The sequence below is a fragment of the Corythoichthys intestinalis genome, chromosome 13, assembly GCF_030265065.1.
Source record: "Corythoichthys intestinalis isolate RoL2023-P3 chromosome 13, ASM3026506v1, whole genome shotgun sequence".
In the NCBI taxonomy this organism is placed as follows: domain Eukaryota; kingdom Metazoa; phylum Chordata; class Actinopteri; order Syngnathiformes; family Syngnathidae; genus Corythoichthys; species Corythoichthys intestinalis.
In genome coordinates, this window is record NC_080407.1 from 10,332,909 (window position 1) to 10,359,189 (window position 26,281).

Here is a 26,281-nt window from a genome sequence, read left to right on the forward strand (position 1 = left end):
AGGCAAGACACAGTTGTTGCGTATTTTAGTGAAGAAATAGTCCAATTTCCACCTATCCTTGAAGCGTCGGCCGTCACAGTCAACTTTTTTTTGTTGATTGTCGCCCATTTTAGAAAATTGGAAGTAGACGGTCACACGGAGTAATGTTGCTTAGCCCTTAAATACCTGCAACATGAAGCAATTATCAGAGGATCCCAAAATTTGAAAAATAAGGTCATAATGAAACTTTTATCTTAAATTTGTGAAAAGAAAAGTCAAAATGAATATGTGTAATAAGCGCTCTAATATCTATAACCCATGCTAAATCATGTTTTTTCTCATGGAACCTGCAGATGCATGTGTTGACTTGCATCCATTATTTTTTTCTCAAAAAGAAATGTCAAAATTCTAAATTTGTCTAAAAATCATGAAATTTTAGGTGTATCAAATGTGATACATTTGGCAATAAAGGGTTAAAGTGCTGCTGCCTTTTAGTGGGTAAATGAGGAGCAGCATTTTGTGTGTAAGATACTTCATATGCTGGTTGCAGTACTGCTGACCAATTAAGTCTGTGTGCGGGCCAGATGTTATTGATTTTATGACAGAGGCTGGGGGCCGGATGAAATTTGACCACGGGCCGCATTTGGCCCCCGGGCCGGACTTTGGACATGTCTGATTTAGAGTATCAACTACGTAATTTCCTGCATTCTGATGAATCTTTACACACTAATTTATGCATTTTCTGCATTAATTTAAGATGAAAATATATTTATCGAAACATACAGCGTATAGAGAAATAATGAATAAATAGAATAGACTGATATCATTTATAAGTAATGTACTGAAGGCCATCTTTTACAATCTAAATATATTTTTATTAGAAATATTCTCAAAGCAAATACCATAATGAATGACTTAGAATAAATGTTTTGTTTTAACTTAACTATACTACAGTGTACATAACAGTATACAGATTGCAACTGTTTTAGTATGAAGAGATTGCTAAGGGTTTGCCTGCTGTACTGATTAAATGTAAGCCAAAAGTGGAGCAAACACTAGCTAGCAAACAATTACAGTATTTTATTATGGAATAGGCTTATCCCCATCTGGAAACTCTCCACTATCGGCTACAGCTCCGAAGCGAGGTCCCCTGTTAACAAACTAAATTCAGTTGATGACAAACTACAGTGGGGCAAATAAGTATTTAGTCAACCACTAATTGTGCAAGTTCTCCCACTTGAAAATATTAGAGAGGCCTGTAATTGTCAACATGGGTAAACCTCAACCATGAGAGACAGAATGTGGAAAAAACCCAGAAAATCACATTGTTTGATTTTTAAAGAATTTATTTGGTGGAAAATAAGTATTTGGTCTATACCAAAAGTTCATCTCCGTACTTTGTTATGTACCCTTTGTTGGCAATAACGGAGGCCAAACATTTTCTGTAACTCTTCACAAGCTTTTCACACACTGTTGCTGGTATTTTGGCCCATTCCTCCATGCAGATCTCCTCTAGAACAGTGATGTTTTGGGGCTGTCATTGGGCAACACGGACTTTCAACTCCCTCCTCACCCCGTGGCGTCAAAATGATAACAAGAACGGGGAGCAAAAATCCCAAAACAACACGGGGGGACCTAGTGAATGACCTACAGAGAGCTGGGACCACAGTAACAAAGGCAACTGACAGTAACACAATGCGCCGCCAGGGACTCAAATCCTGCACTGCCAGACGTGTCCCCCTGCTGAAGAAAGTACACGTCCAGGCCCGTCTGCGGTTCACTAGAGAGCATTTGGATGATCAAGAACCGGACTGGGAGAATGTGTTATGGTCAGATGAAACCAAAATATAACTTTTTGGTAGAAACACAGGTTCTCTTGTTTGGAGGAAAAAGAATACTGAATTGCACCATACCCACTGTGAAGCATGGGGGTGGAAACATCATGGTTTGGGGCTGTTTTTCTGCAAAGGGACCAGGACGACTGATCTGTGTAAAGGAAAGAATGAATGGGGCCATGTATCGAGAGATTTTGCGTGAAAAATCTCCTTCCATCAGCAAGGGCATTGAAGATGAGACGTGACTGGGTCTTTCAGCATAACAATGATCCCAAACACACAGCTCGGGCAACAAAGGAGGGGCTTCGTAAGAAACATTTCAAGGTCCTGGAGTGGCCTAGCCAGTCTCCCGGTCTCAACCCCATAGAAAATTTGCGGAGGGAGTTTAAAGTCCGTGTTGCCCAACGACAGCCCCAAAACATCACTGCTCCAGAGAAGATCTGCATGGAGGAATGGGCCAAAATACCAGCAACGGTGTGTGAAAAGCTTTTGAAGAGTTACAGAAAACATTTGGTCTCCGTTATTGGCAACAAAGGGTACATAACAAAGTATTGAGATGAACTTTTGGTATTGACCAAATACTTATTTTCCACCATGATTTGCAAATAAATTATTTAAAAATCAAACTGTGATTTTCTGGGTATTTTTTCCACATTCTGTCTCTCATGGTTGAGGTTTAACCATGTTGACAATTACAGGCCTCTCTAATATTTTCAAGTGGGAGAACTTGCACAATTAGTGGTTGACTAAATACTTATTTGCCCCACTGTAAATTCAATAAATTCTTGACAAACTGGATTCAAGCCGAAGCCGATTTTAAAAAAGAACATTTCCACACCAACTTTCAACAGCAGTAGGACACCAAGAAAGGTCATCATTACTTGGAATTCATGTTTTTGAATAGGTGAACGTTGCACATTGAGGCCGGGAAAATCCCGTATTTCTTACGGAGTGAGCCGGGATCTCGCTTCGGAGCTTTGTAATAGACATCGCGATGTTCCAGATGGGACTGGAGTGGGCTAAGATAACAGGTTAATTTTCAGCACGACACAGACACAAGCCACCAACCTTCCTTTGTGAAGTACTTTGTCACATCCTGGTGGCCTTTTCTACCCCTCTCCTGTTTTGCTTTCTTTTCTTTCCTCTATTGATAACCCGATTTTTGTTTTGAAAATATTTCTGCAGTACCACGCACTCGAGTCATTGACTGGTGTAAATGCGCACCGCTGGTCCCAGTCTGATCAAAGGAAGGGCGGACCAAACCATTTCATGAAAATACGGGGGTTGGGGGGGTGGTGGCTGGCAATACTTATGCTCTCTGGGTGTTTACTTTTTGCTAAAAACAAAACAAGAAAAATAACCCTTCCTTTTGTTCCTATTAAAATTATAGTAATTAATATTTAAATTTGCAAACGATTACCTAATGTTTTAATTTTGTTTGTGGGCACCATCAGGGCAAGCCCCCTTAGAAATCATATCACTTTTTACCCCTATACGGCGCCCCTGGCTGCAGCTATTGATTATTTACAGTGATGGCCAAAAGTATTGGCACCCCTCCAATTCTGTCAGATAATGCTCAATTTTTCCCAGAAAATGATTGAAATTACAAATGCTTTGGTAGTAGTATCTTTATTTATTTTGCTTGCAATGAAAAAACACAAAAGAGCATGGGGAAAAAAAATCAAATCATGATCATTTTACACAAAACTCCAAAAATGGGCCTGACAAAAGTATTGGCACCCTTTGAAAAATCATGTGATGCTTCTCTAATTTGTGTAATTAACAGCACTTGTTACTTATCTGTGGCACATAACAGGTTGTGGCAATAACTACATTACACTTCCAGCCAGTTAAAATGGATTAAAGTTGACTGAACCTCTGTCCTGTGTCCTTGTGTGTACCACATTGATCATAGAGAAAAGAAAGAAGACCAAAGAAATGTCTGAGGACTTGAGAAGCAAAATTGTGAGGAAGCATTGGCAATCTCAAGGCTACAAGTCCATCTCCAAAGACCTGAATGTTCATGTGTGTACCGTGCGCAGTGTCATCAACACTGTTGTCACAGATTACTTGAAAAAGTAATTTAATTACTGATTACGCCTCAAAAAAGTAATCAAGTTACTTTACTGATTACTTCATTATCAAAGTAACTAAGTTACTTTAAAAGTAATTTATCAGTTACTTTTTACCCATTTTTCTCCCTTTGCCGCCTCAACATAAGAATGACAACAGAAAAATGTCATCACATGTAATTGACTTTCCGATTATTGAATTTAAAGGGGAATATCGAAGAATTCCGCGCTAGCTTAGCCACTCTGGAGCCCTGAAACTAAAAAATATCTGACAAACTGCTTGGAATTTGTTGAAATCAACTCCAACGACCAATTAAACCCCGCTAACTCTAAGATTAAGCCTAATGTCAACACTTCTGAATTTCGGGTTATGGTTAACAGCATATCAGTGCCAATGTAAAACAATGCAAACTGACAGCACAATAATCAACAACACACAAGTGGATTGTTCAGTGCAATAAACACAAAGGTGGTGGCGGGCGCGGATGCGCGTGCAGCCGTGCACATTAACAACCCGGAAGTACTCCTTTCAACACACACGCGGTCAATTTGGCCACAAAACACATCCCACAGATGCTAAACGAACACATCACCTCACGGCATGAATGTGCAACACGCATATGATGTAAACAAAGCTTGCCAACTTGGAGCGATGACTGACCGTCGTTGCTACGGCAAAGCTACGAAACGGCCGCGCATGTAGGGGGTCCAACCTTTTGCTGATACCCTCCAGAATGAAGGAAAAATACTCACCTTCATTCATGGATATCCACAGATCAACATTCCCTCGCAACGTCTCAATACTCGGCGCGAATGTCCACCCGCCTCAGTCCCACAACACGTGACGAGAGACAAATCCACGAAATAGCTAAGAGGTTGTCATGGAAACACGTACCGGGAACCTTTTATTTTAGCATTTTCTATTCAAAATGCTCTTTGTACATGACTACAATATTCTTCATTCTACATATGTTATGAGGCAATGAAAAAATAGTAACGCAGAGACACTAAGGAAACTAACTTTAATCAGATTACTGGTGTAGAAAAATGAACGCGTTAGATTACTCGTTACTGAAAAAAGTAATCAGATTACAATAACGCTTTACTGACAACACTGGTCATCAATAAGTATAAAGCCCATGGCACTGTGGCTAACCTCCCTAGATGTGGACGGAAAAGAAAAATTGACGAGAGATTTCAACGAAAGATTGTGCGGATGGTGGATAAAGAACCTTGACTAACATCTAAAGAAGTTCAAGGTGTCCTGCAGTCCTAGGGTACAACAGTGTCAACCCGTACTACCCGTCGGCGTCTGAATGTAAAGGGACTCTATGGTCGGATACCCAGGAAGACCCCACTTCTGACCCAGAGACATAAAAAAGCCAGGTTGGATTTTGCCAAAACCTACCTGAGAAAGCCAAAAACATTTTGGAAGAGTGTTCACTGGTCAGATCAGACAAAAGTAGAGCTTTTTGGGAAAAGGCATTAACATAGAGTTAAATATAGAGGGAAAACACCGAGGCCTTCAAAGAAAAGAGCATGGTCCCCACAGTCAAACATGGTAGAAGTTCCCTGATGTTTTGGGGTTGCTTTACTGTCTCTGGCACTGGACTGTTTGACCGTGTGCATGGCATTATGGAGTCTGAAAATTACCAACAAATTTTGCAGCATAGATAGATTTCTGAAGTCTATGATCAGACATGATTGTTGTAAGTCATATTTATTTTGACTTTGCATATTCTAGAGCGGAAACGAATACTGGAGCAACTCGAGTAACTCGAGTTTAAAAACTGACCCGAGTAATTTTATTCACCTCGAGGAATTGTTTAATTTTTCCAGCTCGAAGCATCACGTTTTGCCCGACTACTGTTAATGCGACACAACGCGCTGACGTCATGTGCGTAGAGGACGAAGCAATAAATACCTGACTGCAGCCGACAGCCGCTAAAAACTACGCCCGCATGACGGTGGTAGCAGGTAGCGTCTGATGCTACGGTGGTAGCATATAGCGGTTGATGCGTCTCTTAGATATCATTTATTTATAACAAGATGCGAAATGACAGAGTCGGCGGCGTTAGTAAACAGCCGGCATCTTAAAGCAGTATTATTTAATCTTTGAAAACATAGCGCTGTAGAGTGATGAGGGTGTAAAATAAAAACTTAATAATGCTAACTGTCAAGTTTAGGTTAGTAGTCATTGCTGGAAAAAAACCCAAGTAGCACTGGTCCCTAATGTGATCCAATATAGCAGGTATCATATATTTATATTGAAAACAGAAAAAACTAAAAATCCTGTCAGGACTTACAGTTTAGACTAACTTAAAACTAAAACTAACTAGAACCTAAAAATAGCTTGACACAAATGGAAATTCAATTGAACCAAGTGGGAAAAACACCTAACTTTTAAGTGATGTGTGTTATCAAGCGTCATGACATTTTTAGGTAAGAAATATACATATATTTTTATAAGAACTAGAAGTTTTTATTGGTTGTTTTCAACAATGTACATCGAAAATAAAGACACTGATTGACAGAAAATGGTTCAATATTAGATGAAATGTCTTGTTTTCTCATGTATATTTATAATTGCTCTTTTCCTAAGAATTTTTTTTTAAATCCGATTACTCGATTAATCGATAGAATTTTAAGTCGATTACTCGATTACTAAAATATTCGATAGCTGCAGCCCTAGCATATTCCCTATGGCACATGTAATGACCTATCCCAGCGGTTGGCAATCACTGCTTTCTACAATGTATGAAACAGATCTTCCCAGTTCTATTGGTGCTTATATCTCCACAAGGCCATTTGGATATAAACCTCTCTTTACAAAAATGAGCTTGTAACACAACTCCTTCAGGGCTTTTTAAAGTGTAAACTATGGCGTCCTACAAGTGTGCAGCCAGAGCAAACATGTCATAGAAAACAATGGAGCGCTGCTTTATAGCATGGAGTTATATAGTTGCAGAGAGCGAGGGGATTATTTTTAACAGAGCCTTGTGTTTGTCTTAGCGAGACTGGCCAATGTCAGGCAGAAATGTAAAGCAACCCACAGGGACGCACGCTATCACCGCTGCAGACACTGAACCCTCGCTTGATTACACACTAGTACCCACACGTACTGTCGCTGTAGTGTGACAGCATCGCAAGAGATAAGGCAGCATGCGCGCAAACCTCCGGGATCTAACGGTCGCCATTAGCCGTCCCCGATACGGTGAGGGTCTTTAAGTGGTTTTTCGGAAAGAGAAGGGCCCGTGCGCGCAGGGGCGGAGGTCAGGTGCCTGGTGCGCTTGTGCGTGTCTGCTTACTATCTGCCTTGTCGCCGCCGAGATGACATCATGGCGCACGACCGCAAAACGACGGAAAGAATGCCTCTTGGCAAGGTGAAAAGATGACCAAAAAGTGCGCTGGTTGCTCCCATACATTTTCATCAACGGAAAAGCAAACCAATCACCAAGAGGATTGATCCATCAATCGTGGCCGTAGCGCATCCAGCTCCTGTCTGGCTAATAAGCGCTGCAGCACAGATGCATGATGGGACACTGACAGTGTGGTCGGTAAGGTCGACCCAAGAATCCGTGGGCCTTCACCCAGGCGAAACGTGTAATCTGTCTTCATTTAAACGCTCTCATCGCCGCATTCCATCGCCGCCACAGCGACGTACGTGTCCAAATCGAACAAAAAACTGGAAGAAATAGACGCGCGAATTTGCGGCCAAGGGGAGTTAGGGGTGGATTCGTATAATTGCACGTTGGTGCTCTTCGGTTTTTGTCTTCATACATGCAAATCTGTATGATTTATATGTTGCGGGACTCACAGAAAAAAGGAAACCGCTCCAACGGAGCCTGTAATCAGCTTTGTTTGCCTCACTTGTTGACTATGCGTGTTCTGGATGTTTTGAGCCAATTGAATGGCCGTTAATACCGTATTTTTTGTACAATAAGGCGCACCTGACTATAAGCCGCCACCCACCAAATTTGACACGAAAACGGCATTTGTTCCAAGATAAGCCGCACTGGACTATAAGCCCCAGCTGTCCTCACTGTATGATGGGATATTTACACCAAAAGATATTAACCGGTAACACTTGACCAAATGAACCACAATGAAGCTTCATTGCTTCAAGAAGTTTCATTTGCCTATCACTGTTCTCTTGGGAGAGACAGTGAACCTCTACTGCCACCTGTCAACACTGTTGTCATCCAACATGCCTCCTAGCATGCATTGCAGTGCTACAGACGTAAATAACAGTCAAAATTCATGTTCTAAGCGAACTATTTCTTCAGTTACTGTTCTAGTTGTTTCATTAACACATTCACTCCCAGCCATTTTCACCGGTGCAACCCCCTTTGCTCCCGGCAGTTTTACTGGATTTTGACTGATTTTGCAAGGCCCACAGAAAATTCTGTTCTATTGCTATATAAACGTGGAACCCACCAAAGGAAAGATAGGACTCTCTTCTTTCAGCAGGAAAAAAAGTTAGTTCATATCTTTTTCCATTCTTTAGAAATCAGCATTAGAAAATAGCTTAGTTTGAGCAATTTTCCAATTTCTGATGAAAAAACAGAAATTGAGCTTTTTGTGAAAGCATACATTTCAAACATAACTTTGACTTTAACACAGCTATTTTTTGCTTTAGTTACATCCTAAACATTTGAATAAGGTTTTCCTTTTACAAAATAATAAACAACAAAACAAATAGAGCTTTTGATAGCAAAGTAACAATTTATTTACACTTAACTAAACTTTTGTTATTATGACATGACACTGCTATGAGCATTAATGAATGCTTATGACAGACATAATTTTGTTTCATCCCTCAAATTATGTCACTTTTGAATGGATGTAAAAGATACAAGCTGGACATAAATTAGTTAGTGACATAATTTGCTGGATGACACTTAACTCATTTGCTCCCAAAAACGTATAAATACATTCTATTTTTTATTGTTTCAGTGTCCCAAAAACGTATTTATACGTCTTTTACGTTTTTTTTCCCCCAAGAGACATCTCCAGGTTCTGATGCAACTTTGCTCCAAAGCACAATGCTCAAAATCCATTTTACAGCAATAAAACTGGCCAGTGGAGGGCAGTAGCACATTTGGTAAGGACTCATATTGGACTATAAAAGGAGAAGAGGAGGCGTAACCCGCGGAACGAACGGTCGGGTTGCACGGCCGGTGCACTGGTGGAAGACGGATGGATGATCAGGAGAACGTCCAGGATGCCAGGTGTGGGAAGTCCAAGTAGGACGACCGGGAGGACGTCCGGGATGCCAGGTGATGAACGACCAAGTGCGACGATCAGGAGGATGTTGAGGATGCCAGGCGGCGGACGACCGAGCAGACCAATCGGGAGGACATCCGGGATGCCAGGCGTTGGACGACCGAGCAGAACGATCGGGATCACCAGTGTTTCGGATGATGTTGTTGAGTTCGCGTTGACCGTGTTCGGCCGTTCGTGTCCCTCGTGACTCTAGTGTCTCGTGACTCAGCTGGAAACGCGCACGGCTAAATTAGTCCCCCCCCACCCCAACCCCCCAGGAACACAACATGCCCTACACAAGTTCCCTAGGTGAATTCTGTTATGAGGTAGTGGTCACTACAAATGAAAGATAAAAAAAAATCCATCTCGATGAGACAAGCTGCGATGAGGGAAAACTTTATCCCGTCTGGCGAGACAGCTGCGGCCACAACAGCGTCATCTCTCAGTTCAATAGTTTAATTATTGTTAAATAAATTGTTACTTTGCTATCAAAAGCTCTATTTGTCTTGTTGTTTATGTTATTTTGTAGAAGGAAAACATTATTCAGATGTTTGGGATGTCACAAAAGCAAAAAATAGCTGTGTTAATGTCAGTTATGTTTGAATTTTTTACAAAAACCTCATTTTCTCTGTTTTTTCATCAGAAATTAGTAAATTGCTCAAGCTAAGCTATTTTCTAAAGCTGATTTCTAAAGAATGAAAAACGATATGAACTCTTTTTTTTTTTTCTAGTGAAAGAAGAGAGTCTAATCTTTGTTTTGGTGGGTCCATGCTTATCTAGCAATAAAACAGAATTTTCTGTGGGCCTTGCAAAAACAGTCAAAATCCAGTAAAACGGCCGGGAGCGGAGGGGGGTCTGTCATAAGCATTCAATAATTTCCATGATAAAGTCATGTTATAATTATGACGGTTTTATGGCAGTCTTATGACGCCGTTAAAGTGTTACCAATTAACTCAAATAAATCAACAAATAAGCCTCACTGGACTAAAGCCTCGGTATTCAAAATGAAGGGAAAAAGTAGTGGCTTATAGTCCGAAAATTACGGTAGTTTAGGAAATGTAAATATGAGACTTTGAAGGGAATTTTGTCATGATACTTAGGAACAGGAGATTTTATTTTATGATTTGGGCTGTGAGAACACATTAGAAATTCAGGAACAAACCTTGGTCAAAGTGCTTGGCTCAACTCCTGGTTGAGTTCACTCTATTAAACAGACTTGTCGCGTCACCATTAATCACCACGGCTGCGACCCCTGGAGGTGTTCTTAACCTGAATGTTTGTGTGCGCAGACAAGAGGCGCTGCTGGCCGCCATCAGCGAGAAGGACGCCAACATCGCCCTGCTGGAGCTCTCTTCATCCAAGAAGAAGAAAACCCAGGAAGAGGTGGCGGCCCTCAAGCGGGAGAAAGACGGGCTAGTTCATGAGCTCAAACAGCAGGTAGGATTTCTTCTCACTCCCATTGACGGTGATAAACGTCTCGCCCATCGCCGTCAATGGCGAGAGGGTGAGTGAGTGCAAGCTTTCGACCACCACGGGTAAATTTAGCCCTCACCACACTAACAAATCTCACATCACGTTTCTACACCGTGTTGATTTATCGGCGCGCCTGCCCGCGAATACGCACACGCTGGCCGCTCGTCACCCGGCTGTTTACAAAGTTAAACACACACTGGCAATAAAACCGGCAAATAAACATGACAAAATGCCTTTGTGGCTTCTCAAACACACACAGACAGAATTAGGCTCCTCAGGGGTCCTGTGAATTAACCAAACTCTTGAGGAATGAACTGACAAATCCTTCATTCAATCAGTCACTGTACGCCGAGAATTTTGACATTTAGCTTGACTTGGTTCTGGAAGTACTTCCGTAACTTGAAAATTCTGTAATTAGAGACGCATTTTGCATGTAAATGCCCTAATCCGTTCCAAGATCCCCAAAATTCAGACATAAATCTTTTATAATGCATCAAAACACGTACAAAATACATCTTACAATGAGATTGTTGCACAATTAACAAAAATCCGAGTTGTACATACAGTGTTTTGAAAAAGTATCTGAACCTTTTGGAATTTCTCACATTTCTGGGTAAAATCACCATCAAATGTAATCTTTGTCAAAATCACACAGATAAAAAAAAAACAGTGTCTGTTTTAACTAAAACCACACAAACATTTATAGATTTCTATATTTTAATGTGGATAGCAGGCAAACATTGTCAAAAGTGGGAAAATAATTAAGTTAAGCCTCTGCCTAAGGAGACTTAAAGAGCAATTGAAACCAATATTTAACAAACATTTGTGTGCCCAATCACTGATGAGTGGTTTAAAGCTGCCCTGCCCACTATAAAACACACACCCAGTAAGAATTTTCTTGATGAGAAGCATTGTCTGATGTGCATCATGGCTCAGTCAAAAGACCTGTCTGAAGACCTGCCATAAAGGATTGTTGATTTGTATAAAGCTGGGAAAGGATACAAAAACATCTCTAAAAGTCTGGATTTTCATCAATCGACAGTCAGAAAAGTTGTCTACAAATGGAGAGAGTTTGGCACTGTTGCTTCTCTCCCAAGGAGTGGCTGGCCACCAAAGGTGACGCCGAGATGTCAGCGCAGAATACTCAGAGAGGTAAAAAAAAAAAAAAAAAAGAACCTTAGAGTGTCTGCTAAAGACTTACAGAAATCACTGGCACAGTCCAATATCTCTGTCACACATCAACTATATGTAAAACTGCCCAAGAATGGTGTCCATTGGAGGACTCCACGGAGGAAGCCACAGCTGTCTAAAAAAAAAAAAATTGTTGCTTGTTTATGTTCACAAAAAGGAACTTGAAGTTTTGGCAAAATATTTTGTTTGGGAGTAACGCACAACGTCGTGTGTGGAGGAAAAATGGGACAGCTCACCAACATCAACACCTCATCCCCACCATGAAGCATGGTGGAGGGAGCATCATGATTTGGGGCTGTTTTGCTACCTCAGGGCCTGGACAACTTGCAATTTTCATGAATTCAAAAGTTTATCAGGATGCTTTGCGGGAAACCTGAGGCCGTCTGTCAGACAGTTGATGCTAAAAAGAGGATGGATGCTGCAACAAGACAATAATCCAAAACACATCAGTAAATTAACTTCAGAATGGTTTCAGAAGAACAAAATACACGCTTTGGCCAAGTCAAAGTCCAGACTTGAACCATATTGAGATGCTGTGGCATTACCTAAAGACAGCGATTCATGGCCAGGAATCTGACTGAATTACAGCAGTTTTGTAGAGAATGGGCCAAGATTAGTCTTGGTTGATGTGCCAGACTGATCTGCAGAAGTTTTTGCTGCCGAGGGGGGGGCACATAATTTTAAATGTTGTAGTTCACATACTTATTTTCCCCCTTCTGTCATTGTTTACATGCTATCCTCATTAAAATATGAAAACCTACAAATGTTTGAGTGGTTTTAGTTAAAGCAGACACTGTTTTTTCATCTGTGTGATTTTGACAGATCACATTTAATGGTGATTTTTTGCTAGGCAATAGCCAGTGGCAGATCATCCTGAAATTTCTTTCTTAACAAGAGGCAATATTTTCCCGTCGAAGTGTGTCTTAACTTGAAAATTTTGTTTGGTTTTTTTTTTTTATCTCTCCATGTACATGACATTACAATAGTGTCAGAAAAAAGCCATTAAGACAAGCGTCACTTTCCTCATCCTCTGTCCCTTTTCAAATCGTTTACAACATGTCGGGGTCTTGGAGTCAGGCACTAATGACACAGGGAGTCTTTCTACCCATGTGTGTGTCTGTATGTGTGTGTGTGTGGGTGTGTTCGCTCCCCCCGGTCCGCCCCGCTGCCTGTCTTTCCCTCTGTGGTATCATAATTTTCGGTCTTTCCATGATGGATCACATCTGAGACTTCCTCAGTATTCCCGGCTGTGTATGTTTGTGTGAGCGTCGGGCGGCGTATTTTTAGCGGCCGCCTTCTACCTCCTTCCTTCTCCCACCCACATGTGTGTGGAACCGTCACATGCGAAATAAAGCGCCTGGACAGTTGTAAAACAGAACGACAAGCGGGTGAAACAGGACCATCGAAGCGCAAAAAGAAGTTGCAGCGCTCTGGCAATGTGTCAAATATGCTCTAAGTCATGGACCTATAGGAAGATCTGAGAATATTTAAAGTTTGTGTCAAAAGAAGTGAAGTTGTGGTTGTCGGTGTAAAACGAAGGCGCATTTTACGGCGCAAAAAACACATGTGGTTAAGATTTGCAGCTTGTACGCGGCCTTCGCCATTTTTCTGCACCTTTGCGGTCAAGGCCGGCCACGATATTGTTATATCATCCTCGTTATTTGCGCGGAAAATGTCGAAAAGATGATTTGCTGTCTTCCGAGGTCACTTGAAAAGCGGTGTGTTTATTTCTATAGCTTCAATTTGTATCCTTTGTGACCTCTCCTCATGCTAAGCAAAGCGGAAAAATAATCAGATTTATTATTGTACGGAGACCACGCCAATCACAATGACGCATTTTCTCACCCCGCCAAGCATAAATGGAGGTTAATCTATTTTTCTTTTTCATTCATCTCACCCGAGCTTGACTCAGCATCTTTGCACATAAGCGGATTTTATGGGGGGGGCAGACCCCCCCTGGTGGCCGAGAAGTTTCAATGCATGAAAATGACTTTCCTATTTATATATATATATATATAGACACAGGGCTGTCAAAGTTATCGCGTTAACGGGCGGTAATTAATCTTTTGAATTAATCACGTTAAAATATTTGACGCAAATAACGCACAAATGCCCCGCTCAAACAGATTAAAATGACTGCACAGTGAAACGTGTACTTGTTGTGTTTTTCGTAGTTTTGGCGCCCTCTGCTGGCGCTTGGGTGCGACTGATTTTATAGGCTTCAGCACCCATGAGCATTGTGTAATTATTGACATCAACCATGGCGGGCTACTAGTTTATTTTTTGATTGAAATTTTTACAAATTTTATTAAAACGAAAACATGAAGAGGGGTTTTAATATAAACTTTCTATAACTTACAAGTCTTTCTATCCATGGATCGCCTTAACAGAATGTTAATAATGGTAATGCCATCTTGTTGATTTATTGTTTTAAAAAAGAAATACAGTACTTATGTAGCGTATGGTGAATGTATATATCCATCTTATGTCTTATCTTTCCATTCCAACAATAATTTACAGAAAAATATGGCATATTTTATAGATGGTTTGAATTGCGATTAATTGCGATTAATTACGATTAATTAATTTTTAGGCTGTAATTAACTCGATTAAAAATTTTTATCATTTGACACCCCTAATACATATATATATTTATATGTATATAAAAGTTGTAAAGCAATAAAACTGCAACAAAAATGAATGTAATTAACAATTTTTTAAAAATATATAATGGGTCAGAATTATTTTTTGAACAGATCATGTGACTTTAGACGGTATTTGCTTTGCATATAATTAAAAAAAAAATAGGGGAGGGCAATTTTATTTTTCAAAAGATTTTTTTCTTTGATTGAAAATATTTTTTTTTGATTGAAGCAACTTTGTTTGGGCATTGAATGATTTAGACCCAAATGTCCTAACTATGATTGGCCCCAAAACAAAAATGATTGCTTCAGTCAAAAAAAAAAAAAAAAAATTTTTTTTTCAATGAAAAATTTTTCAATCTCAAATATTTTTTCGCATTCAAAAACTTTTTTTCTATGATTGAAAATTTCCTTTTTTTTTTTTGATTGAAGTGATTTTTCTTTTTGAAAATCTATATTTTTTTGAAGGAACTTATTTTTTGATTGAATAATAGAGAAAAATGTCACAGCCAAAATGTGACCCAAACACAAATCAACATTACTTCAATCAAAAAGTTGCTTCAATCAAAAAAAAAAAAAAAATAAATAAATAAATTGTCTTAAATTTAAAAAATCAAAGTGAAGTCTAACTGTAACTGTAGTCTTGAAACAACTCTGAATAAGGAAAAACATTGCAATAAAATAATGCAAACTGGTTAAACTTCATCTAGCGTCGTGAATGGGTATAATGACGACCCCGCTTTTTCAGTCTTATTTCAATGCAAAAAACAATGTTTTCTATTTGGGCCAATACTGTATATAAAAGTTTTGAAGCAATAAAACTGCAACAAAAATGAATTAAATGAACAAAAAAACTTTTTTTTAATGGCTCGAAATTATTTTTCAAGCACCTTAAACAATCATTAGCTTTGCATATAGTTAAAATACAGTATATATACATATATATATTAGAGAAAAAATATTTTTGAAAATGATTTTTTTCTTTGAAAATATTTTTTTTGTTTTGTTTTTTGATTGAAGCAACTTTTTGGGGAATTGAATGATTTAGACACATATGTCCTCATCATAATATGGCCCAAACACAAAAAAAAAAAGATTGCTTCAATCAAAGAAAAGTCTTTCATTGAAAAATTAAGTGTTCAAATTTTTCAGTCTCAAAGATTTTTTCGCATTCAAAAACTTTTTTCTATGATTGAAAATGTTCATTTTTTGATTGAAGTGATTTTTCTTTTTGAAAATCCATATTTTTTTGAAGCAACTTATTTTTTGATTGAATAATAGAGAAAAATGTCCCAGCCAAGATGTGACCCAAACACAAATCAACATTACTTCAATCTAGGGCTGTCCAAATTATCGCGTTAACGGGCGGTAATTAATTTTTGAAATTAATTACGTTAAAATATTTGAAGCAATTAACGCACATGCCCCGCTCAAACTGATTAAAATGACAGCATAGTGTAAAGTCCGCTTGTTACTTGTTTTTTATTGTTTGGCGCCCTCTGCTGGTGCTTGGGTCCAACTGATTTTATGTGTTACACCATGAGTGAGCATGGTGTAATTATTGACATCGACAATGGCGAGCTACTAGTTTATTTTTTGATTGAAAATTTTACAAATTTTAATAAAACGCAAACATTAAGAGGGGTTTTAATATAAAATTTCTATAACTTGTACTAACCTTTATCTTTTAAGAACTGCAAGTCTTTCTATCCATGGATCGCTTTAAGAGAATTTTAATAATGTTAATGCCATCTTGTTGATTTATTGTTATAATAAACAAATACAGTACTTATGTACTGTATGTTGAATGTATATATCCGTCTTGTGTCTTATCTTTCCATTCCAACAATAATTTACTGAAAAATATGGCATATTTTATAGATGGGTTGAATTGTGATTAATTACGATTAATTAATTTTTAAGCTGTAATTACCTTGATAAAAAATTTGAATCGCTTGACAGCCCTATCAAAAAGTTGCTTTAATTAAAAAAAAAAAAAAAAACTTGACTTAAATTTTTTAAATAAATAAATTGCAAATTAATCAAAGAAAAATAGCTTTTACATGCAGTTTTTTGAGTTTCAATTTATTTTTGCATTGAAACACATTTTTTTTTTTGATGAAGCGACTTTTTTTGGCTGAAAATATATATCTTAATTGAAGCAACTTTTTTTGATTGAATAATAAAGACACAAATCTACCTCCATGTGGGTCCGCCCAGGGGATACAATTTTTGACTGGGGTAACTACATTGACACGACACCGGCGGGCGTACCAAATTCAATGGATGACGATCTTGGCGAAAAGTATTGCCTGATTTAGAATTCCCCTCAAGAATGATGGGAAACAAAAAAACGCTCATTGTCAACGTATTATTATATTCTTGTGAGTTAATTTTATTGCTGACACTGCGTTTTGGGGTCATCAACATGTTGTGCCCCCCCTGCCCCAAAAGTCAAAGCGGAAAAATAATCAGATTTATTATTGTATGGAGACCACGCCAATCACAATGACGCATTTTCTCACCCCGCTGAGCAGAAATGGAGGTTAATCTATTTTTCTTTTTCGTTCATCTCACCCGAGCTTGACTCAGCATCTTTGCGCCACCATAATTGTGTCGATTATCAAGCGAGAGATGATACAATAATCTCATCTATGATTCCCAGGGGCCTTATCATAGCGGAATAATTTTTTCGCCGTAATCATGACTCGGCATTTTTTTCCCCCCTCACCTCGCTTCATTTGTTTCCTTCTGTTGTCAGGTATGGCGGGAGAAAGGAAACAGGAGATTGTAAGGATGAAATAATGGCGAGATGATTAGATTTGCTGTGAATGAGCTGAGGTCAGCGTTCCTGCTAATTAAAAAGTCCGAGATAGAATGGAAAGCCGAGGGGGGCGAGGGGGAAAAAAATCGTATTCATTTGCTATATTTTTTGGGTGATTATAAAGTCCTAACAGTGAAGTGTAGAGAAGATGTGAAAACGAGGACATGTGTCAGAGCGGAAAGAAGCACGGCCAGTGAATTAGTCACAGATAGAAAATAAAGAGTGAGAAGCCCAAGAGAGAAAGGAAGCCAATAAGAGGTAGAAATACGATATCATGTGTTTAGATGAGCGGATGAAAACAATTTGAATTGTTTGTCAAAGGAAAATCCCCTCATAAGGCGCCGGTCATGTGATCGCAAATGCACTCGCCACTAACTCATCGCCTGCCATTAAGAGTGATAAGACGTCCAATCAAGGGCGTAGGTTTGCATAGGGACGGTAGGGACACTACCAACTTTTCAGGATGCTCAAATTGTCCCCACCAACTTTTTTGCATTTTATCATGAGTTCAGTTATAAAGCTAATTTAGATTGCCTCCCCATATGTTGTAAGGATACAATTGACTAGAGGCGTGCAAAATTTCCGATTCTTAGATTATTCGCGATTCGGCCGTGGAAGATTCGAGGACGATTCACAAACATCCAAATTCCGATTATTGAATTATACCAGGAAAACAGAAGTAAAACACAGTCAGCGCGGTCTTTGAGACGCAATGAGGAACGGACCGAGAGTAAATATCATGTTCAACTCATGCCGCTAGATAAAAAAACAATCATACCTGACTGCGGCTGACAGTCGCTACAAACAACGCCCAGTTGCTAGTTGCTACAAACATGCGGCTACAGTAGATATCATATATATGTAGAACTAGATGCAAAATGACAGACGACGGCGGTGTTGGAACATGTATTACTGAACAGAGATGCGAAATGACAGACTTTCCGGCGTTAGTAAACAGCCGCCATCTTAAAGCAGTACTAAAGCAGTGACTTCTCTAGAAGGCTCTGTTGTAGCAAACCTAATTAACTTTTTATCTAAAATACTCCTAAATCGGCAGAATCTTGTCTTGAATCCATCTTTAAATGATGAAATAGTTTTAAAACTTAGACAAAAGTAGACAGAAGGGAAATTATGGAATAGAGGGAGCAATTTTAACAACTGTAACAGTTGATTCACAACATTAAATTAATTGAATGTAGTTTAAAGCTGCTGATACCGAATGGGGACTAGAGTATTTTATTTACTGTTATTTTGTATATTTGTTTACTGTTATATGTAGAGATGTCCCGATCACGTCATTTTCAAAGTATCGGAATCGGCAAAAAAATATCGGATATGCCTTTTTTTAATATATATATATTTTTTAATTAAATCGTTTTCTAATTACAATATTTAACGCAATTAACGCATGCGCTGTATGACCTACTGACGCATTGTCGCGTTCAAACTATAATGGCGCCGTTTTACCCGTACAGTATATAGAGCTAAAAGGCAGCGTAAAATGAGTAGAGTGAATTTTGGCAGCCTTTGAAGCCTTTTTTCCCAACGATTAGAATAATCGTGGGAAGCAATGTTGGGAAGAAAGGTAGTAGTTGATATTTTTCTTAACACCCTATGTTATTTCCCAACGCAGAGAAGATATATCAATTGGTACCACGACGCACAGTCATGGTTGCACTTCCCATCATGCATTTGGGCAGAAGTTAAATGGCTACAGTATCATTTACTGAAAGCTCAACAAATACACTAGATGGCAATATTTAGTCACAATGTACAAAGTCACATTTATCCTTTAAAAATTACCTTTCTATCCGTGGATCCCTCTCACAGAAAGAATGTTAAATGCCATCTTGAGGATTTATTATCATAATAAACAAATACAGTACCTATGTACTGTATGTTGAATGTATATATTCGTCCGAGTTTTATTCATTTTTTTCTTAATGCATTGCCAAAGTGTATATGATCGGGAAAAATTATCGGGAATGATTGGAATTGAATCGGGAAGGGGAAAAAAAGCAATCGGATCGGGAAATATCGGGATCGGCAGATACTCAAACTAAAACGATTGGGATCGGATCGGGAGCAAAAAAACATGATCGGAACAACCCTAGTTATATGTTAACTTGATACTGAAATAGTAGTTTGGTTTAGCCTGAGAGGTTTTTTGAACAATTTTGGAACTAAGGTACAAAACATTTAAAAAAAAAAAAAAAAACAGGGGGGGGGGGTGCATCAATAATCGTTTTATAATCGAATCGGAGCCTCTGAAACGTAATCGAATCATTAGGTGCCCAAAGATTCCCAGCTCTACAATTGACCCTGCCTTTATTAAGTGAATTATTTTCATTATGTTCAGACTTATATTTACCCCTTTTTTACATGCTGAATGTTCCCCCCTCAAACTCACGTTTGATTGGCTGATGACTTGACACCCCCCCCCCCACCACACACACACGCACTGACCCGACAAAAATAAAACATGTCGCCAACATGCCCTCATCCGGAGGAGGGATATTAGATTTTTTTTTCAGCCAGCAGCAGCCACTGTAAGTAATGTAGAAAGACGTCAATGTTATGGAGGTAGGAAACACACCACTAATTTTGCGACCAAAATTTTGCTACAACCTGCATCAGAGTTTGCATAACATTAAACTGTGTGAATTTGCTAACCTCCAAACTCGAGTGGAAAGCTGCCTAGAGAGAAGTGTCCTCTACTTTTGTAATTTCTGATGTTAACATTAATTAAACTGTGAAAAAATGTAGTGAACCGAGATTTACCTCCAATTTTCATTTTTGTTTTGTTTATGTGGTCTTAGAGCAACACTTGGTAACTTTTCAGTTTTGGTCGATTTTGTGGACAAAAGCGGTAGTTTTTTTAAGAATGCGTTTCCCATGAAGACCAGCGCATGAGCGCATAGTGTCTTCCTATGAGGGGCGTATCAGAAAATAATTAAGAAGCACTCGTATAACTCAATACAGATTTATTTTGCGATGATCAGTTAGCCTATCAATTAATTAGGTCCATATTTGTGAGAAATGTAGCCCTGACCCCCGTTTACCCAATCTGTTTGGTCTTATTAATGTGCCGTCCCCTGCAAAAAGTGCACATTACAATGCTACAAGTGACTCATTTCAATTTTGTTGAGTGGGTGAGTTGCAGTTTCAATTTGAGAACTTTTGTTTTTGTTCGTGCAGACTCAAAACAGGATGAAACTGATGGCGGACAACTATGAGGATGAGCACCTGAAGGCATCGTCTCCCAACGCGGAGCTGCCTAACAATCACAAGCCCTCACCAGATCAGGTGAATCATTTTTTTCTTACACTGACATCGCTCTTTACTGTTTGCACTAACTGCTCTCTCTGGACTCACGCTGCTTCAGGACGACGAGGAGGGCATTTGGGCCTAGCAGGTCCAATATGTCCTCTTCTTTCTCTTTCCCCTCACTATTTTGTACAGAAGGGTGAGCATCCTCTACACCGACCGGCGTCCGCTCGTCATTGTGGCCTTTCTTTCTGTCTGTCTTTCAATCACTTTTTTTCTTCCTCGCATGCCATTGGATGCTGTGTTAAGTTGCCCCGATTTTGGGTTCTGTTCAGTCATGAATCATGAATGAGGCCCAAGAGTGACTAATTGTATCGATAAATATATAATTACCGTATTGGCCCGAATATAAGACGGTGTTTTTTTGCATTGAAATAAGAGTGGGGGTCGTCTTATATTTGCGGTCTAGACATTATACCCATTCACGACGCTAGATGGCGCCAGATATCATTGAAGCGATGTTTTGTCATGATAGATCTCAGCTACTCTCAAGTTTAACCAGTTTGCATTATTTTATTGCAATGTTTTTCCTTATTCAGATTTGTTTCAAGACTACAGTTAGACTTCACTTTGATGGTTAAAGCAGTTATTGCAATTTTGTTGTTTTATCGCAATAATTGGTTTATTTACATTTCATAAACCAGAAGCCATTCATTTACGAATGCACTTTAGTTTACATATTTAAACGTTCAGATACTAGGACTTGAATGAGGCAAAATAACATGCTTTTTCTCTCAGATATATTGTTATAATCATTTGTTTCAGGTGTACTGTAATTATTTTCTGTATAAAAATTAATTTGGTGTTCAAAAAGCCTTTTTTCAAACTTCAGTCTTGAAAAAGAGGGGGTCGTCTTATAATCAGCGCCGTCTTATGTTTGGGCCAATACAGTAACTCTTCCAGTTCCACTGACGATGATAAATGTCCAATCACTTGGGCGAGTTTGTCGCTACAGTAGAAATCAATAGCAGCCATTGAGTTAAGGCAATAAATGTGTCGTTAAATTTGTTGTTACAGTATTTTCTGCGCTATAAGGCTCACCTAAAAGCTTTCAATTTTCTTAAAATCCAACAGTGCGCTTTATAATCCGATGAGCCTTATATATGGACTAATATTGGTTAATCTTGGTAGGACATTCCCTTTACCGCCGTTTCATACAGTGGATGTATAACACAACACCAACCACCACTACTTCTGCGTCAAATAATACGGTGCGCCCTATATATGAAAACGGTTTTAAAATTGGCCATTCAATGAAGCTGCGCCTTATACTCCAATGCACCTTTTCACTCGAACTACCAAGGGTGGATCAGTTGATACAAATCACTTTTGTATCCAGAGAAGGGTCATCTGACTCGAATCGGAGTATCTTTTATGAGCGTTGAGGTCCTCATTAGTCTTTCCCATTCACATTCGCAAAACCAAAGGATTGGATTGCTCCAATTAGCATCTTGAGTGTTTGCAGGGCAGGGCTGCCTGTTTGTGGAGGACTGTCTGACATTACAGCATTGAGAAAGAACAGCTGTCTCAATCTCTCCGAATATTACGTTGCACTGTTTCTTGTATGTATGGAGCAATAATTGTCATATTGCTGATGATGGGTGGCTGATGATGCACAACACAAGTCATTTTTTGCACAAAAAGCTTTTTATTCAATAAATAAACGTATGTGAAAAAGACAACAAAAGAAATTATATACGTACGAAAACTGTTTTAAAATAGGCCATTCATTGAAGTTGTGCCTTGTACGCCGATGGACTTTATAGTCGACATAATGACACAAACTGTCGCTCTAAACTTAATTACTAATGCATACAAAAACATATATTAGCTGAAAAAACTTACAGCCTTACAGTGCTGGCCAAAAGTATGCTTGCAATGTAAAAACACAAAAGAGAATGAAAAAAAAAAATCTAATCATTGTCATTTTACACAAAACTCCAAAAATGGGCCGGACAAAAGTATTGGCAACCTCAGCCTAATACTTGGTAGCACAATCTTTAGACAAAATAACTGCGAACAACCGCTTCCGGTATCCATCAATGAGTTTCTTACAATGCTCTGCTGGAATTTCAGACCATTTTTCTATGGCCAACTGCTCCAGGTCTCTGAGATTTGAAGGGTGGCTTCTCCAAACTGCCATTTTCAGATCTCTCCACAGGTGTTTTATGGGATTCGGATCTGGACTCGTTGCTGGCCATTTTAGAAGTCTCCAGTGCTCAGTTTTCTAGTGCTTTTTGAAGTGTGTTTGGGTCATTGTCCTGCTGGAAGACCCATGACCTCTGAGGGAGACCTAGCTTTCTCACACTGGGCCCTACATTAAGCTGCAAAATTTGTTGGTCGTCTTCAGACTTCATAATGCCATGCACACGGTCAAGCAGTCCAGTGCCAGTTGTAGCAAAGCAACAACAAAACATCTGGGTACCTCACCATGTTTGACTGTGGGGACCATGTTCTTTTCTTTGAAGGCCTCGGTTTTTTTTTCCTGTGAACTCTATGCTGATGGCTTTTCCCAAAAAGCTCTACTTTTGTCTCATCTGAACAGAGAACATTCTTCCAAAATGTTTATGGCTTCCTCAGTTAAGTTTTGGCAAACTCCAGCCTGATTTTTCTTTGTTTTTTTTTTTGTCTCTGGGTCAGAACTGGGGTCTTCCTGGGTATCCTACCATAGAGTACCTTTTCATTCAGATGCCGATGGATAGTACGGGTTGACACTGTTGTACCCTCAGACTGTGGGACAGCTTGAACTTGTGTAGGTGTTAGTCGAGGTTCTTTATCCACCATTCCCATAATCTTTCGTTGAAATCTCTCTTCAATTTTTCTTTTCTCTCCACATCTAAGGAGGTTAGCCACAGTGCCATGGGCTTTACACTTATTGATGACGCTGCGCACGGTAGCAACAGGAACATTCAGGTCTTTGGAGATGGACTCGTAGCCTTGAGATTGCCCATGCTTCCTCACAATTTTGCTTCTCAAGTCCTCAGACAGTTTCTTTAGTCTTCTTTCTTTTCTCCATGCTCATTGTGGTACACAGAAGGACACAGGACAGAGGTTGAGTCAACTTTAATCCATTTTACCTGGCTGCAAGTGTGATTTAGTTATTGCCAACCCCTGTTATGTTCCACAGGTAAGTAACAGATGCCGTTAATAATACAAATTAGAAAAGCATCACATGATTTTTCAAAGGGTGCCAATACTTTTGTCCGGCCCATTTTTGGAGTTTTGTGTAAAATGATTATAATTTAATTTTTTTCCCCATTCTCTTTTGTTTTTTCATTGCAAGCTAAATTAATGAAGATATTACTACCAAAGCATTTTTTCTGGGAGAAATTGAGTATTATCTGACTGAATTGCAGGGGGGCCAATACTTTTGGCCAGCATTGTATGTGGGCCAAACCAGAGCGCAACTGTCCTTTATCCATGTTAGACATCTGAGTCTGCTCCTCAGTCATACAAGGCGACAGTCCAGCCAGACCCAACGCTGCCACCAGAGGGCAGTGTATCCTCATTTATTAGACATTATTGGATCGTTATTTTGAGATTTAGGGGTAGTTAGAGTTAATTCCGATTTAGCGGAAATTTGGATTACGTCGCCAGCGTAGGAACGGAACTCGATCCATACCTGAGGACTACCTGTACCTGTATTGGTTTCGGTTTCACTCATTCACTCCCAGCCATTTCACCGGTGCAACCCCCTTCGCTCCTGGCCGTTTTACTGGATTTTGACTGATTTTGCAAGGCCCACAGAAAATTCTGTTCTATTGCTATATAAACATGGAACCCACCAAAAGAAAGATTAGACTCTGTTATTTCAGCAGGAAAAAAGTAAGTTCATATCTTTTTCCACTCTTTAGAAATCAGCATTGGAAAATAGCTTTGTGTGAGCAATTTTCCAATATCTGATGAAAAAACAGAGAAATGGAGCTTTTTGTGAAAGCATACATTTCAAACATTTCAAACGTTGACTTTGACATAGCTGTTTTTTGCTTTAGTTACATCCCAAACATCTGAATAATGTTTTCCTTTTACAAAATATAATAAACAATAAGACAAATAGAGCTTTTGATTGCAAAGTAACAATTTATTTACACATAACTAACTGAGAGATGACGCTGTTGTGGCCACGACAGCTGAGTAAACTTTTCCCTAATCGCCGCCTGTCTCATAAAGATGGATTTTTTTTAGTCTTTCAAGCACCGACCCAACGGCATCGTCCGCTGAACTGGTGGTCCCGGTCGTTCTGCTCAGTCGTCCAGCGCCTAGCATCCCGGGCATCCTCCCGGTTGTTCTGCTCGGTCGTCCACCGCCTGGCATCCAGGACGCCATTCGGTCGTCTTCCGCCGGCGCCCCGGCCGTGCGACCCGGCCATTCGTTGCCGTTGAATCGGGTTGCGGGTCTTACCAAATGCGCTACTGCCCTCCAGTGGCCAGTTTTATTGCTTTAAAGTGAATTTTCAGCTTTGTACTTTGGAGCTAAATTGAATCAGAACCCAGAGTCTTTGGGACACTGAAACAATTAAAAATTGAACGTATTTATACATGTTTGGGAGCAAATGAGTTATTACCGGATTCTTGCAGTTGGACAATATCGGAATATCAGTTATGGGTTAAAAAGTCATTATCGGACAACTCTATCTGTGAAATCACATTGATAGGCACCTCAAAACCAAGCGAAAGAGGTTAACGCCCCGTTTCGTTTTTTGTCGGTGTGTCGAGGCGGGTAATTTGCCATAGCACATTACATCTGAACACTGAGTGCCTGTATTCAGGCCGGTTCCCCCGCTTCAGAAGCATATTTGTCCGTGACGTTTTATGGCTTTTTGCATTTTTAATGGTGGGATTTGATGCGCGGCTGAATAAAGACAAGCATGCAAATGTTTTCAGCAGCGTAGGACTTTATGTGCTTTTTATAATCAAATAACTGCCATCTGAGCTCAATAGATTTCTATTCACGCCAACTTTCCTTCTTTACACTCCTCGTTGTCGTGGTGTAGGCTGGTCGAAAACATGCCTACGTGTATCGTGTCTATAATGTGAGAAAAAAAAACATTTTCACCATTAATAATAAAAAGAAAATAAATAATGTGACCTTAGGTTGTTCTACCCAGTCGCTCAGTGAGCCCAATGGAGTCCTTTGACTGCGCGGTCAGTGCGCGGTAGGCCTTCACGGGAGGCTAATAAAAAAGGCACACACAGAAACCCACACTTCGAACACACACACCCGGCGGCGTGGAATAATTTCCCCTCCGAGATGCTTTCCAAGCGCCGTAATGCACTCGTTTGATAGCGCGGCGGGATCGTTAAACAGGCAATGTAATACAAGGAAAAGACAGGTACAGCATATGTATATATCCCATAGCCTTGGATAAAAGCACTTTATTTCAAGTCCAGTGAAGCAAAAGGAGCACCTGCGTTAAAGCGCATACCTGATAATGCCCAATTTCCTCCTGTTCTTTCTGTCTGGTTCCCATTTGTCGTAAATTATTTGATCTGCGGCAGACCTGGAAAGTGTCAACAGTCATTTTTAAAAGCTTTTTTTTTTTTTAAACAAAGCACAAAGGTGTGAGAACAGCTGTTACACATAAGTAGAAGGAAACACAGATTTTCGAATGGATTTTAACTAGGGCTGCAGCTATCGAATATTTTACTTGTCGATTAATTGATGGACTAGTTA

The 26,281-nt window shown here is 39.5% G+C and overlaps 1 protein-coding gene across 15 annotated transcripts in view; it reads left to right on the forward strand.

The window, feature by feature from the left end:
- Positions 1 to 26,281, forward strand: part of LOC130927752 (ELKS/Rab6-interacting/CAST family member 1-like) — a 192,223-nt gene that overhangs the window by 143,566 nt on the left and 22,376 nt on the right. For 11 of the 15 annotated variants that reach the window (XM_057853746.1, XM_057853747.1, XM_057853749.1 and 8 more), the window contains 2 exons: positions 10,441 to 10,588; positions 20,480 to 20,587. In XM_057853746.1, the coding sequence (XP_057709729.1) occupies positions 10,441 to 10,588; positions 20,480 to 20,587 (256 nt within the window). Of the gene's footprint in view, positions 1 to 10,440; positions 10,589 to 20,479; positions 20,588 to 20,666; positions 20,748 to 26,281 lie in introns of all 15 variants that reach the window. The other 4 variants (XR_009066509.1, XR_009066510.1, XR_009066511.1 and 1 more) reach the window with 1 other exon arrangement.